Source organism: Ochotona princeps, chromosome 17, assembly GCF_030435755.1.
Source record: "Ochotona princeps isolate mOchPri1 chromosome 17, mOchPri1.hap1, whole genome shotgun sequence".
In the NCBI taxonomy this organism is placed as follows: Eukaryota; Metazoa; Chordata; class Mammalia; order Lagomorpha; family Ochotonidae; genus Ochotona; species Ochotona princeps.
Window position 1 is genome coordinate 21,334,033 of NC_080848.1, and position 15,163 is coordinate 21,349,195.

General features: G+C 51.9%; 2 protein-coding genes across 2 annotated transcripts; one reads left to right on the forward strand and one right to left on the reverse strand.

The window, feature by feature from the left end:
- Positions 1 to 1,131: 1,131 nt before the first annotated feature.
- Positions 1,132 to 8,901, reverse strand: MRPL27 (mitochondrial ribosomal protein L27). The gene is made up of 4 exons (XM_004591060.3): positions 8,757 to 8,901; positions 5,953 to 6,084; positions 5,640 to 5,707; positions 1,132 to 1,558 (listed from the first exon to the last, which is right to left on the reverse strand). The coding sequence occupies exons 1-4, from the start codon at positions 8,794 to 8,796 to the stop codon at positions 1,352 to 1,354; spliced, it is 447 nt and encodes a 148-aa protein (XP_004591117.2). The 5' UTR covers positions 8,797 to 8,901; the 3' UTR covers positions 1,132 to 1,351.
- EME1 (essential meiotic structure-specific endonuclease 1) lies at positions 8,772 to 15,159 on the forward strand. The gene is made up of 9 exons (XM_058675227.1): positions 8,772 to 8,902; positions 11,349 to 12,107; positions 12,202 to 12,324; positions 12,509 to 12,648; positions 12,741 to 12,862; positions 13,336 to 13,459; positions 13,582 to 13,697; positions 14,414 to 14,603; positions 14,784 to 15,159. The coding sequence occupies exons 2-9, from the start codon at positions 11,375 to 11,377 to the stop codon at positions 14,958 to 14,960; spliced, it is 1,725 nt and encodes a 574-aa protein (XP_058531210.1). The 5' UTR covers positions 8,772 to 8,902; positions 11,349 to 11,374; the 3' UTR covers positions 14,961 to 15,159.
- The last annotated feature ends 4 nt before the right edge of the window (positions 15,160 to 15,163 follow it).

Sequence of the window (15,163 nt, forward strand, 5' to 3'; positions counted from 1 at the left end):
CCGAGAGCCATGGGTTCTTCAAGCTTCTTTGAATCCTCCCAATCAAGGCGCCTGAGGTTAACAGCAGGATTCAGGCCAGCTGGGATACAATGTAGGGTCGGGGAGGGAGTTCAGGCAGGCTGGGCCCCCAGAGCTGCATAATAATTGGACAGAAGGGAGCCTGGGCAGAGGTTTTTGTGTTATGTGGCCTGTGTGCCCGGTTTCCAGGGCAACTATGGATGGCCATTCCTTCAGAGAGGTGGGAGTCCTGACCGGAGGAGAGCCAATTGGCACACAGTCCAGCTATACTGGCCAATGAGAAGTTGAGGTGGGCAGGGAACGACTGAGAGGGGTTCTGGGGCTGGGAAGTGCAGAAATGTAGCTAGGTGGGAGCTCCCTGGGCTGCTGGAATCAACAGAAGCCAGCCTCTCCCTGCCAACCTCAACTCCTGAAGATGGTAGAAGGACCCTCATAGCTGCCAGGCACACATGTGGCGGTGCCATCTAGGGGACACTGGACCATGTGAAGTGCTGACCAGGACAAGCAGGGGCAGGAGGCTGAAAATCCAGAGAGCTGCTCACAGCTGTCCCAGCTCTGATGAATGAAACTGCTCTAGGCCAGGATGCCATGGTTGTGGGGTGTTGGGGGCATAGTAGCGCCATGGCCCTGCTGGCTGCCCATGCCTCTGAGGGCACCCTATACCACTGCTTCTGAGTGTGCAGCATCATCCTGGACAAGAGCCTCCTGGAGAGTAGCCACTGCCCTGACAAGTCCCCAGGTTAGGGCCAATCCACCGCTGGGCCCTCAACACGCCTTCTAGAAGCCCAGTGTCAAATTCTAGTGGCAGTCTGTCATAGCAGGAGAGGGCTGGCCACCAGGGTTGAGTCCAGGCTTTCGGGTCATCTCCTTCCCCTTCCTAACTCTCCTAGTGCCACCATGCAGGGCCTGACCTCAACTCCTGAAGGTACAAGAGGGCAAGTGGCAGTGAGACCCTCAAACCCAAGCTGTCCTCTTCTTCCCCCTCTGGGAAATGCTACCAAAGCAAATCCCTCTTGCAAACTCCCCTCTCCTCTGCTTGATGGATTGGCCCTGTCCTGCCTGGCTCCCCTCTTGGCACACATAAAGAACACGGGTAAGGACCAACAGAATGACAGGCAGCTCATCAGGGTTTACTCTGAACCTGAAGACTCCTGACTCGGGGTCACTTTATTTCTTCTACAGGGTCTCTCAGCAGGCACTCTGGAGTCCCCTGCAGTCACAGCCAGCAGGCCCCTTTAGGGACAATTTGTAGTCACTTGAACTGCTGACTTCTGGTGACGCCTTCTCCTGCCACCAGAGCTTTAGTATCTGTCCGCTGCCCTCCACCAGGATCTCAGAGCATTGCTACTAGTTTAAAGGTGCCCTCAGGCTTGGCAGGCACCACATGGACGAAAGTTTTATAGAGCACAGCCCCCCTGGGCAGCCTGGTGACCAGATCCACAGCCTCGGAGTTGCTGGGGCTGGGCACGTAGACCTCCTTCGTGTAGCGGACGATCCCCTCCTCCAGCGCATACAGGCACTTCTTTTTGCCCAGGCCCACCTGCAAAACACAGGCCATCAGGTGCAAGTAGGACCAGTGGCCACCACAGGGCTTCAGGACAGACTCCTCCCACAGACCCAGCCCTGGGACTGAAGGGGCCATCAGAATGCTCCATCTCAGGTTTCCCCATTGCTTGGCATCTCCTTTTTTCCTACTATTTTTACTGGCTCCTAATAGGAACAACAAGAAAACTCCAACAGCCAATCCTGGTGTCTGCCCACTCCCTGAAGGCTGATGCCTGCAGCCAGGTCTGTGTAGTCAGAAAAAACCATACTGGACAGATCCCAAAACTAGACCCAGCAAGATGGCCTCAATCACTGCCCTGGGCAGCTTACTTCATTAAACCTAGGGATGCGCATTAGCCTAGCATGCAGGAAGCTGGCATCCCATACCAGAATGCCAGTGTTAGATGCCCTCCTCTGGCTCCCAATTCCATCTCTCTGAAAATGTGGAGCCTCAGAGGCAGCAGTCACGGCTCAAGTAATTAGGTTCCTGCCACACACACAAAACCTGGATTAACCAGAGACCAGCACTTACATGAGATACCAACATTGTAGGTGCTGGCTTAACCCACTGTACCATGACAGTGGCCCTTCAAATAGTTAATATCATTCCTATTTGGCAAATGAAAAAGTTCAGCAACAGGGAAGGAATGTAACTTGCTCAGGATCATGCAGTACCAGGTCCTCACTCCTGGCTTCAGGCCCACAGGTTCCAGGTATTTGGGAAATGAGTCACTGGATGAGTGTCTCGACTCGCTCTAGACTAAATATTAGTCTGACAAACATTTTTATTCACATAAAGTTTAGGCCCCACAGAAAATAGAGATCAAAATTATATGAATATTGCATTTATATGCTAATAAAATGTCATTAGCTAACACATAGGAGTATAGTGCTTACCACATATAAGCACTTTTGCTTTTATATAAGTTAACTCATTTAATCCTCACCTAGTGAAACAGGGACTATTTCCAACCCTGTTTGCACATGAATCCAGAGCGCAAGTCAATTGTGTACCGTCTATATGGTTTTTAAGCACTACCTGTTTCAGCATTTAACTTTTAGCACTTGAGACTGGCTCTGTGGCCACTTTTACCCTGGTAGTCCAGCTCTACTCCATTGTCTCTCCAGTTAAAATGCTTCACCTCCCATCCAGCTCCCTGCTAATGTACCTGCAACGCAGTGGAGGATGGCCCACGGCTTTGGGCCCCTGCACTCATGTGGGAGACCCAGATGGAACTCCTGGCTCCAGCCTGGCCTTAATATTTGTGGCCTTTTAGGGAGTGAACCAGAAAGTGAACATCCGTTTCTCCTCTTTTTCTCTGTAACTCTCTCAAATTAACTACTTTGTAGGATCATCTGAGGGGGGGCCCGGCGGTGTGGCCTAGTGGCTAAAGTCCTCGTCTTGAATGCGCCAGGATCCCATCTGGGCACCAGTTCTAATCCCGGCAGCCCCACTTCCCATCTAGCTCCCTGCTTGTGGCCTGGGAAAGCAGTCGAGGACGGCCCAAAGCTTTGGGACCGTGCACCCATGTAGGAGACCCGGAAGAGGCTCCAGACTTCGGATCCGCACAGCTCTGGCCATTGTGGCCCCTTTTGGGAGTGATTTAGTGGATGGAGGATCTTCCTCTCTGTCTCCCCTCCTCTCTGTATATCTGACTTTCCAATAAAAATAAATATATCTTTAAATAAATAAATAAATAAAAATCTTTAAAAAAAAAAGTTAAAGTCACACATTCAATGTCTTTAGGTTCCAGAGATAAAGCTATTACATACATATAAACTAGTATCTTCCAAATAATTATAAATTACTAACAACCTGTCTGTGTTTTCTAAAATGCCAAAAGGGATAAGAGGAAAAGTAACTAAAAATGAAACTTAACAAGTATTTAAACTTGTTTTTTGTTGTTTGTTTCAAGATTTATTTTTATTGGAAACAAGATTTATAGAGAAAGAAAGAAATACAGAAAGAAAGATCTTCTATCCACTGGTTCACCCCATAAGGATTGGCCATAGCTGAGCAAATCCAAAGCCAGCAGCCAGAAGTCTTTTTTGGGTCTCTCACATAGGTACAGGGTCCCAAGGCTTTGTGTCATCCTCTACTGCTTTTCCAGGCCACAAGCAGGGAGCTGGATGGAAGTGGAGCAGCCAGGATATGAACTAGTTCCCATAGGGGACCCTGGCGCATGCAAGATGAGGACTTACAGCTTTCCATGCCTTTCTTGTAACTTTTTTTTTTTTATTGTGGAAAAAAAAAGTTACAAGAAAGGCATGGAAAGGAAAATGTTTTCCAGGTGCCAAGTTTTTAAACTTTGTGAAGCAGGGGATGGTATTGTGGTACAACTGGTTAAGCCACCTCCTACAATGCAGACATCCCATATCAGAGCCCTAGTTCAAATCCCAGATGCTCCATTCCACTCTAGCCTCCGGCAAAGGTGCCTAGGAAGACTGCAGATAATGCTCTGCCACCCACATGGGAGACCTGAATGCTGTCCCTGGCTCCTGGCTTCAGTCTCACCCAATCCTGGCTGTTGTGGTCTTTTGGAAGTGCATCAGCAGATGGAGGTTTCTCTGTCACTCTGCCTTTCAAATAAATAGAACTTTTTAAAATTAAAATAATGTAAGGCAGGGGCCCGGCACGATGGCCTAGTGGCTAAAGTCCTCACCTTGAATGCCTCGGGATCCCATATGGGCGCCGGTTCTGATCCTGGCAGCCCCACTTCCCATCCAGCTCCCTGCTTGTGGCCTGGGAAAGCAGTCGAGGACGGCCCAAAGCCTTGGGACCCTGCACCCGCGTGGGAGACCTGGAAGAAGTGCCTGGCTCCTGGCTTTGGATTGGCACAGCTTTGGCCATTGTGCTCACTTGGGGAGTGAATCATCAGACAGAATATCTTCCTCTCTATATATCTGACTTTGTAATAAAAATAAATAAATCTTTTTTAAAAAAATGTAAGGCAGACAGTACCATTCTGTCATTCTGTCCTAACAAAGAACTATTCTACCTCTAAAGTAATCCCAATTCTACGTGGTAGGGAACTGATTTCTGACACACATACTAAATCCTATTTTATTAAATCCAAGTTATCTTTCCACCATCTAATAAGAAGTTTAAGCAAAGGATTTGTAGAAATAATGAAAAATGTCAAGACACTGAAATAACTTTCCCAAGAGTCCAAATATATTTCTATCACTAGACATCCTGGCCTCCAAGACCCGAGGCTTAGAAGGAAGAAAAAGAACTGCAGGCTGCCAAGGGCTGAAGTAAAACGGGAAGGCTCCCACGGCACTGTGCTGAGCACTGGGTTGTGTTATTTTTAGCAGAAGAAAAAACATCTGATTCAGGGCTAGTGCCATAGCGTAGTAGGTTAATCTTCTACCTGCAAGCACCAGCATCCCATATGAGTGCCAGATCACGTCACAGCTGCTTCACTTCAAACTCAGCTCCCTGCTTGTGGCCTGGGAAAGCAGTCGAGGATGGCCCAAAGCCTTGAGACCCTGCATCCGCTTAGGAGATCAGGAGGAAGCTCCTGGCTCGGGCTTCAGATTGGCTCAGCTCCAACTGTTGCGGCCACTTGGGGAGTGAACCATCGGACGGAAGATCTTCCTCTCTGTCTATCCTCCTCTCTGTATATCTGCCTTTCCAATAAAAATAGTCATGCCTACTTTATGAAAACGGCATCCCAATAAAGCAGTATGACCAGGAGCAAAGCAGATGGTTGCAGCCAGGCATGGCTTCTCCATGCGTGGGCAGTGGCAGCTACTCTTCACATTACGTTACGGAATCCATTTTCCACCCAGGAGAAAGTGAGGCAAAGAATGCGTAATGAACTAAGGCTAGATAACCCATAGCTTTCACATGGGCCCTATCACTCTGAGCCTCTGAAATTTCACCATGCTCTAAGACGAGGATGGTACCCCCCCCCCCGAGGGACGTGGGAAGGAGACATGAGGTTAAGCTGACACAGGAATCAGCCCAACACCTGCACCCAACAAGTGCAACAGCCGTTGTTGTTACTGTGCATAGGGGTGGGCAGAGGAGGGCTTAGAAAGGCAAAGTGGGGAGCCAGCGGGCAACTCACGTGGGCACCTGGATGCCAGCGGAAATGACGCTGAGTCCCAAGGATGTTGCCAACATGCACATAGTGACCTAGAAGAGAAGCCACCAGTGTGCCAACTCTAGGCCCCCAAATGCTGCCCACCAGCCTCGAAAAGGGCCCCAGCAGAGCCATATAAGCAGCGCCCACCCCCACGCACACTGCCCCACTCCTCCTCAGGCCCTTTGTGCCCCTTTAACCTAAGTGAGCTGAGCTGAGAAGCCAGCCCCTGTGGGTTTCCTGCTCCCCTAAGGCAGCAGGGGCAGGGACAGGTGGGAGAGAGAAGCCCTCTACTCACCTTCCATTTTCTTGATGCCGTAGTGCTTGCCTGGTGACTTGCCACCCAGGTTCTTGGAGCTGCCACCAGTCTTCTTGGAGGCGTACCGGACAGCGAGCGCTGCCGCAGGAGAGAGGCTCAGCAGAGCTGTGGCTGTGGAGGAAACAAGCCCGCAGGCTCTGAGAGCGCCTCTCCAGGCCTTGGCGGACTCACCACTAAGCTGACAGGCGGCAGGGCACGTGAGATGGATGTGTGGAGAGAACAGAAGCACGTCCTGGGTGTGCTGGAAGGCCTGCCCAAGGCAGAGGTCAATCCACTGCTTGTCTGGCAAGGTGTGAGTGATGCACGAGGCAGGTCAGGTTGGTGAAATGGAAAAGAGAACACACCACGTGTTCTGAGTCCTGACACGTTCAGGCCTGCTAAGGAGAAACCAGCCCCATGGCAACAGAAGCAGCCGGCTGGAGGATACGGCCCTGTGGCTTGTCAGACCCTCAAGCTTCATGCACAAGCCAGCCTTGGGATGCCAGACGGGCTTCTGCTTAACCTTGCCCATCACCTCCTTTGCAATACACTCCCCCAGCATACTTGCCAGCTACCTAAAGGGCAGCTGGCCCCGGGGTGACTCCCATAGGGCCCCAGCCATTTCAGAAGGTGAGATCCTGTCTTCCCAGAGCCCCCCAGGCAGAGCAGCAAGAGCTGTGGAGCAGGCACTCGGGATGCCTGCTCCCATATTAAGATGTTTGCACCTGAGTTGCCCACTGTTCTGCAGGTGCAGCTTAACCACCTATGACACAACGATGGCCCCAAGGGGGCAGCGCTTTAAGGGGAATATACAATGCCTATCTAGGCATGACAAGCCTAAGATGGCCTCCTGGGCTCTCTTGAAGCCAGGAGTCTGAAACTAAAACCAGGTCTCCCATAGGTGCAGGGATCCAAGCATTTGGGTCATCATCTGCTGCTTTCCCAGGTACATTAGCAAGGAACTGGATAGCAAATGAAGCAGCCAGGATTCAAACCAGCATCTACGTGGGATGCCAGAGCTGCAGCCAGAGGCTTAACACACTGCACGACAGCACCAGCCCTGGGACGTGGCCTTTATCTGTATTATGTCACTCATGAATCTTTGTTCTTCACCCCATTCCTCATCCTCCAGGTAAGTCATTCTAGCCTACCCAGCTAGCTCAGGAGCCACCAAGCAGCCCCTGAAGGCTCGTTCTCTGCTCACTTCACGGACATGGCTCACCAGCAAGCTCCGGTATAGCCGACCACCAACAGAGATCTCAAGTGCAAGTGCAAGGCCACGGGGTACTCCTTGGCTAAACCATCGCTCCTGAGGCTTACTATTACGGCTTCCGTCTGGCATTTTCATTTCCACCTCTACTCCTTTTTTCTTTTTAAACATTTATTCTTATTGGAAAAGCAGATTCTACAGAAAGATCTTCCATCCACTGGTTTACTCCCCAAATGACTGCAATGAATGCAAAGCCAGGAACTAGGAGCCTGTTTTGAGTCACCCATATGGGTGCAAGGTCCCAAGGCTTTGGGCCGTCTTCGACTGCTTTCCCAGGCCACAAGCAAGGGAACCAGATCGGATATGGAGCACGTGGGACTAGAACTGGTGTCCATATGGGATGCTGGTTCTTGCAGACAGAAGATTGGCTACATGAGTCATAGGGGCAGCCCTACATCTCTACCCCTTTAAAGTTACATAAAAATTTGCTTCTTTTTTTTTTAAGATTTATTTATTTTTATTACAAAGTCAGATATACAGAGAGGAGGAGAGACAGAGAGGAAGATCTTCCGTCTGATGATTCACCCCCCAAGTGAGCACAACGGCTGTTGCTGTGCCGATCCGAAGCCGGGAACCTGGAACCTTCTCTGGGTCTCTCACGCGGGCACAGGGTCCCAAATCATTGGGCTGTCCTCGACTGCTTTCCCAGGCCACAAGCAGGGAGCTGGATGGGAAGTGGAGCAGCCAGGATTAGAACCGGCGCCCATATGGGATCCCGGGGCGTTCAAGGTGAGGATTCTAGCCGCTAGGCCATCGTGCCGGGCCCTAAAAATTTGCTTCTTAAAATGCAGAACTGGGGGTCACCCCACACAGAGCTGCCACCTGCAATGAGGGCATTCCATTTGGTTGTGCCATTGGAATCTAGTTGCTTCTCTCAGGATCCGGCTCCATTAATGGCGTGGGAAAGCAGTCAAAGATGGCTCAGATGTCTGGACCCCATGTTAGAGACCAAGGACGCTCTCGGTTTCAGCCCTGCCCAGCCCTGCCCACTGGGGCCACTTGGGAAGTGAACTAGTGGATGAAAGATCTCTCTGCTTCTCCTTTTCTGTAGTTCTGACTTTGAAAATAAATGTCTTCAAAAAACACAGACAAATCTGGCTTAAGTCACTCCCCTGCTCCTCCAGGGCGAGGCCTTCAACCATTTTGGGGGTTTTTAACTACCTTATCCGTGTCTGTTTACCCACTAGAACCATCTAGAGAGTACAGAGCACGTCTCGATGTTTTTCTGCGTGCATTTCCAACACCCGCCAGGGTCTGGGTAGGAATTAAACTTCCCTACGCTGAACGGCAGACTAAAGTATCCACGTCACCGCCAGCCAGGAACGGGCAGGCGCTGTGCCCGGTCACCGGCCGCCAGGGAAGCCCGCGCCCCGGGGCAGGAGTGCCGGCACGCCATGCTCCTCCGGCGACCACTTCCCCGCCCACCACACGGCGCGGGGCCACCATCAGGCTCCCCATTCCCGCGCCGGGGTCCTCCGCGGGGCCAGGTTTCCACCTGCTCGGCGCCCCCTCCCTGACTATGTGGTCCCATTACCGGAAGCCCGCGTCCTCAGGGCCAGCATCGCCGCCGCCATGTTGGCCTTAAAGTCGCTTCCGGCCCTGGAAGCCCGCCTCCGCAGCCTGGAGCTCTGCTTCCGGGTTCCGGGGAGCAGTTTGAACGAGTGGCGCGGGGAGTTGCAGGTGAGTGTTTGGGGTATGGGATTCCTCCTTTGGGATTCCTTCCGCGGTGGAGGCTGCCGTTCCGAGCACCGCTCCGCCGGGGCATGGTGGCTGGGCAGGCTACCCAGGGAGGGACGGGAGCGTGCCCGGCAGGGGCTGGCGTGTCCGAGACCACCATGCCCAGCGCGGCAAATGTAGTGCCTGATTGTCACAGCCCTGTAAAGCTGATATTGTTGTTATCTCTGCTCTATCGAAGAAGCAGGCCGGGGATTACGCCTACCCTGTTAGTACATTTTTTGTTCAAAAGAAGGCGGCTTGGGTATGACCCAGCTAGTACAGTCCAGAGCACATATGCAAGAGAATTGAGGACTGGCCGCCAAAAGCACTTGTAGGCCAATGTTCATAACCTCATTGCTCATAGTTAAACATGGAAGCAAACCAGGTGTCCCTAGGGTGTGGAAATGAAATGAATAGTATAGTCACCATTCCACCGTAAAGAGTAATAACGGGCTAGCCCACGTTGCAACACAGATGACCCTCCAAAACATGGAAGAGCCACGTGATGTGTGAGTCCCCTTTAAGTGAAATACGCAGGATGCGCAGATCCATGGACAGAGTGGATTTGTGGTTGCCAGGGGTCGAGGGGAGAGCGAGAATGAGCAACCACTGCTAAATGGCTTTTAAAGTGTTGAAAATGTTCTGGAATTAGTGGTGGCAGTTGCACAATATGGCAAACAGATCAGCACTGTTGGAGTGTGTGTTTAAAAAGTATAAATCAGTTTTCTGTTTAAATATTTGTTTTGAAAGGCAGAACAACAGAATGGGAGGAACAGAGAGAAATTTTCCATCTGCTGATTCACTCCACAGTTGGCCGCAGCATGGTCTGGGCCAGCCAAAGTCAGTAGCCAGGAACTCATCCAGGTTTCCCATGCAGATGGCAGGGGCCCACGTGCTTGAGCTGCCTCCTGCCTGTCCAGGACTCCCTGTAGCAGGGAGTTGGATTTGCAGTGGAGTAGCCTGTTGGCAGTGCAGCGATCCCAAAAGAAAAATGTTAGAGTACACAGTTTAGAACTTTTTTTTTTTTAAGATTTGTTTATTTTTATTGGAAAAGTAGATTTATGGAGAGAGAGACAGATTTTCCATTCACTGGTTCACTTCCCAAATGGCCACAACAGCTAGAGCTGAACTGATCCAATCCAAAGCCAGGATCTCCCTTAAGGTCTTCGATGCAGATGTGGGGTTCCAAGGGCTTGAACCATGCTTCATTGCTTTCCCAAGCCACAAGCAGGGAGCTGGATGGGAAGTGGATCATCCAGGACACGAACCAGAGCCCATGTGGGATGCTGGAGCTTTCAGGGGAAGGATTGGCCATTTGAGCCATGGCGTTGAACCCTTACATCTATTTCTTTTTAATTTTATTTTTGATAATTTTTACATAGTTGATTAGGATGCGAAGGGTCAAGGGCTAGAGGAAAGTGGGTGAGAGCATTGTTTTCATATTCTTTTTTTCCTTCCTGTATCTGGGGTAAAGGGGAGACAAGGGGAGAAGCCACACCCAGCCTCCCCACCATTCCAGTGTGCCCAATGTGAGGCATGCTCCGAGGGTTCCACTCAAGTGGTTTTTTGTTTGTTTGTTTTTTTAAGAGTTAGTTTTACTGGAAAGGCAGATTTACAGAGAGGAGGGGAGACAGAGAGGAAAGTCTTCAATCCAATGATTCACTCCTCAAGTGGTCGCAATGGCCAGAGAACTGAGCCAATCAGGAACCCGGAGCCTCTTCCAGCCCAGGTGCAGGGTCCCAAGGCTTTGGGCAGTCTTTGACTGCCTCCCCCCCCCCTTTTTTTTTTTTAATAAAAGCTAACCTTTGGGCCCCGGCACAGTTGCGTAGCAGCTAAAGTCCTTGCCTTGAACGCGCCGGGATCCCATATGGGCACTAGTTCTAATCCCAGCAGCCCTGCTTCCCATCCAGCTCCCTGCTTGTGGCCTGGGAAAGCAGTCAAGGATGGCCCAAAGCCTTGGAACCCTGTGCCCGCATGGGAAACCCGGAAGAGGCTCCTGTCTTCAGATTGGTGCAGCACTAGCCTTTGCGGCTGCTCAGAGAGTGAATCAACAGAAGATCTTCCTCTCTGTCTCTCCTCCTCTCTGTATAGCTGACTGCAATAAAGATGAACAAAATCTTTAAAATAAAAACTAACTTTTGACATCTTTGTTTCCAAGACAGATCAGGAGGCTGGTGATGAGTGTTGTTGATAGGTCAGTGAGATTTTGTAATAGTATCCCTACTTGGTTTAAAACTCTGTGTCTACTGAGGAAAGATTGGACGGTATGCACCTGTCACACCACAGATGCAGCTTTTCTGGGTTCCAGGAAGGCTGTGTTGGGGATCTGCTCTTTCTTTGCTCCTCATATTTTATAAGGCTCAAACTGAATTGTGTGCCGGGGTCCTTATCTCCTCTCATTTGCTTGTAGGGGATCCATGCACACAGCACGCAGCGATGGCTGTGAAATCACCGTCACGGCAAGGCAGGGAGAGTGACTCTGAGGAGGAGCTGCCCACATTCTCCTTTCTGAAGAGGCAGCCACTGAGGCAGGAGAAGGTTACAGTAGTTGTCCCCTCAGACTCTGAGGGCTCCTGTCCGCCATCGCCAGAGTCTCTGGGTCTGTCCCCTGGCCCGGTCGCAGCAGAGACGGGGCCGCAATCAGAGGCAGTCCTGGTGTCCAGCAGTGACAGTGAGGACGGGGAGGAGCTGATTCCCTTGGCTGACAGACTCACATGTAAGTTTGTGACCCGCCAGCAGCTGAGCCCTGAGAACTCGAGCTCAAACGCCTTGATTCATCAGAGTCATGAAGGAGCATCATGTGACTGGGGAAAACAGCCCTTCTGGAAGAGCCTGGATGCTCCCTTCCATGGCACTTCAGAGAGGAGCGCCTCCAGTGACAAGGACGGTCCACGCCATCAGCCTCCAGCCCACCAGCCCACACGCCCCACACAGACCAGCAGCTTGACGGCAACCAAGGCGACTCCTGACATCCCCTTTCCCCAGAGGACTGCCAGGTGTAGTAAGAAGATGCAGGGATGGCCTCAGCCACGGGGACCCCAAGTGAGCCGGAAGGAAAGCCTCCTGAGGACGCAGGAAGGAAGGAAGAAGGCTGTGGCGCCGGTTAGCAGGCCAAAGGCCCTAAGGCCAGAGGAATGCTTGAAGCACATGCTTGTGGTGCTAGACCCAGGTCCTGCCAGCACCCCATCCTCCCCGTCCCCACCCGGAGCTGTGGTGTCTTTGTGTGGTCCCCTCACTGACAGCCCCTTTCCCATCCACTGCAGAGCTGCTGCAGACAGAAGGCGGCGGCCAGATGCTCAGTGCGCTGCAGTCCATGGAGTGCCGCTGTGTGATCGAGGTGCAGGCTGTGCCCTGCAGTGTCACTTGGAGGAGAAGGGTTGGGACAAGTGAGGTATGGTTTTCCAGCTGACAATCTCTGAGAGGCCCCAGGGTTGAACAAATGAGGGTGGAGGAGGGACAGGATCCCAAGTGGTTGTTTCCTGTCACCATGACTACATTTGAGAAGAAAAATAGAATGCTCAATAGTCATGCGCCCGTTCAATCACACAGCAGGCTGGGGCACTCTCACAGGTGTTGCAGGCTGGCTGACATCTCTCCGTGCACTGTGTCTGGTCCATTGGCAGAATGGAGAGGACTGGACGGAGGAGCCAGTGGTGCTGGTGTTGCTGTTGGCAGAGGCATTTGTGTCCATGGTCCACAACGTTAAGCAGGTGGGCAGAGCCTGAGGGCTGGGAGCTGAGTGTGAAGTGGTGCGCCGCTTGTAGCTGGGAGCATGTGTTAGTGCCAGTCCTGCCCCTTGCAGGGAATTCTGGGCAGCACTGAGGAAGGGAAGGAGACACTTCAAGGCTTTGTCACAGACATCACAGCAAGGATGGCGGGAAAAGCTCTTTCTCTGGTGATCCTGGATCAGGAGAAACACTTCAGGTTTGGGTTTGCCCAGGAGATGGATTGTTAACTGGGGACAAGACATTGGCCTGGCTGGTTGGGGTGCCCACATCCCCTATTCAGGAGTCAGGGTTCAAGCCTTAGCTTTGCTTCAAATTTCAGCTTCTTGCTGATGCACACGGGAGGCTCAAATGGTTGGATCCAAGTCAGAGGCTTGGATTGAGTTCTGGGCTCCTGGCTTTGACCCAGCTCAATCCTGGCTGTTGTAGACATTGGGAGATTGGCTAGCAGGTGGGCACTCTGCCTCTCAAATAAATAGCTTTTTTTTTCCCCTGAAAGGGGGTAGCTCTTGGACTAATGGAGGTGAGTTTATTCGCGCAGATATGGGTCACTCAGTGAGACACACGCCTAAAAGTTCTGGTCCAGTCTTCTTTCCAGCCCTCCCACCCCCACCTTTTTATATTATTTTGAGCATAGCCTACAGCTGCCTGTTTCTTTCCTCCCTATTTCAGTGCCCAGAATCCACCAAAGAGAAGGAAACGGGTAGCAGCACGAAAACAGGCCAAGGAGAAGCAGCAGGGGACACAGCCAGAAGCCAGCACAGGGCGTGTGGTGTCCCGGGTAGACATGGAAGAGGTGAGAGCTTCCAGAGGGGAAGCGGAGGGGCTGGGCCGCAGCTGCAGGGATAGCAAGAAGGCAGTCTCCAGCTGAGCTCCCTGCACCCTTGCAGTAGTCCGTCGTTGCTTTCGGGTTTCCAGGCTTTGGTGGATCTACAGCTACACACTGATGCCCAGGTTCGGATTGTACAGAACTGGAAAGAGCTGGCCGACCTTGCCTGCGCATTCACAAAGGCTGTGGCCGAGGCACCCTTCAAGTGAGTGCCCCCCAACAAGTCCAGCCTCTGAGCTGGGCCTTGCCCTGTACAATTCCTGCAGCCCCAAAAAATGTTCCTTTTCCCCAGAAATCCGTCGGTCCACTGTCTCAGGCTTGAGGCAGAAGCCGGCCTTCTGCTAGAGACTGTTGGGATGAGCAAAGCCCAGTCTTCTCAATATTCTCCTTTGCTTAAGTATGTGTTCTGCAGGTTGATGCTGGCTTTCCAGGACCTGCCATAGGTCTAAACACACTCCTGCAGTAAAGGACATTTCTGGCCTATTCAAGTCAGCCTAAAATAAGGGACTTCAGACATAATCCTGTCCAAGTCTCATTCCATCCTTAAGGAACTTAGGTCTCAAGCTTGACTTGTCCCGGTTCCTAGCAAGTTAGGAAAACAAGAAATACTCCACACAGCTTGCTATCTTGGTCCTTGTGCTTCCCCATGTGCACGGCCTCCCAGGGTAGTATAACATACCCCTCCACCATCACGCACCTCGCTTAATGTAAAACAAAAGAATCCAGCCCCTGCTCTTCAAATGGAAAGGATCTGATACAGTTTTGAGGGAACAAGAGAGGCATACTGCAGAAGCCCAGGACTGGGCCTAACATTGGGTGCACCTCTTCTGAATCACCAGAGGGTTTTTTCAGTTCCCACTGAGGGGACAGGTGTAGGATAGGAGCGAGCTGGTCACAGCTCTGCACCTGCACTGCCTGCAGGAAGCTCCGAGATGAGAGCGGCTTCTCCTTCTGCCTGGAGAGTGACTGGGCAGGAGGGGTGAAGGTGGACCGTTCCGGCAAGGGACTTGCACTGGTCTGGAGGAGACAAATTCAGCAACTGAACCGCGTCAGCTTGGAAATGGCCAGTGCTGTTGTGGACGCCTATCCCTCCCCACAGCTGCTGTTCCAGGTATGCCACTCTGCAGGTCTCTGCTCAGTGCCCTGTGGTCTCAGCTTGGCACTGCGGATCTGCTGACAGCTAAGTTGTTGGCCCACGAAGGCAGGACAACCTACACCTGTTGCCCATCCTGCTCATGGCTGAGGAGGACTATAGATGGTTGGCTAACAAGAGGCCATTTATGGTTTTCAGGCGTATCAGCGGTGCTGCTCAGTGCAAGAACGCCAGAATTTGCTTGCAGATATACAGGTGCGCCGTGGAGAAGGTGTGACATCCACCTCGCGCCGAGTTGGGCCAGAGCTATCCAGGCGGATCTACCTCCAAATGACCACCTTGCAGCCAGACCTCTCTCTAGACAGTGCCGACTGATGCTACCCCTCAGAAACAAGGATGGCTTGCCTTGCCCTGTCCTAGAGAGGCCCAAGGGGCCCTTCTCAGTCTCCTTGCTGGTGAGTTTCCCTATGTCAGCACAGCAGAAGGCTGCAATCCTTGCAATGACCTTCACAAGCACAGAATGTTCCTCCCCTGGCAGCAATTAGCTGCCAGGGACAAACCACCCTGTCAGCCCACAA

Excerpts from the sequence above, each read along its gene's own strand:
- MRPL27 (XM_004591060.3), bottom strand. The coding sequence starts at position 8,796 with ATGGCGGCGGCGATGCTGGCCCTGAGGACGCGGGCTTCCG. Across the intron at positions 6,085-8,756 it reads CCTGAGGACGCGGGCTTCCG|CCACAGCTCTGCTGAGCCTC; the intron begins GTAATGGGACCA and ends TTTCCTCCACAG. Across the intron at positions 1,559-5,639 it reads GCTGGCATCCAGGTGCCCAC|GTGGGCCTGGGCAAAAAGAA; the intron begins GTGAGTTGCCCG and ends TGTGTTTTGCAG.
- EME1 (XM_058675227.1), top strand. The coding sequence starts at position 11,375 with ATGGCTGTGAAATCACCGTCACGGCAAGGCAGGGAGAGTGACTCTGAG. Across the intron at positions 12,325-12,508 it reads GAGGAGAAGGGTTGGGACAA|GTGTTGCAGGCTGGCTGACA; the intron begins GTGAGGTATGGT and ends GCACTCTCACAG. Across the intron at positions 12,863-13,335 it reads GATCAGGAGAAACACTTCAG|TGCCCAGAATCCACCAAAGA; the intron begins GTTTGGGTTTGC and ends TCCCTATTTCAG.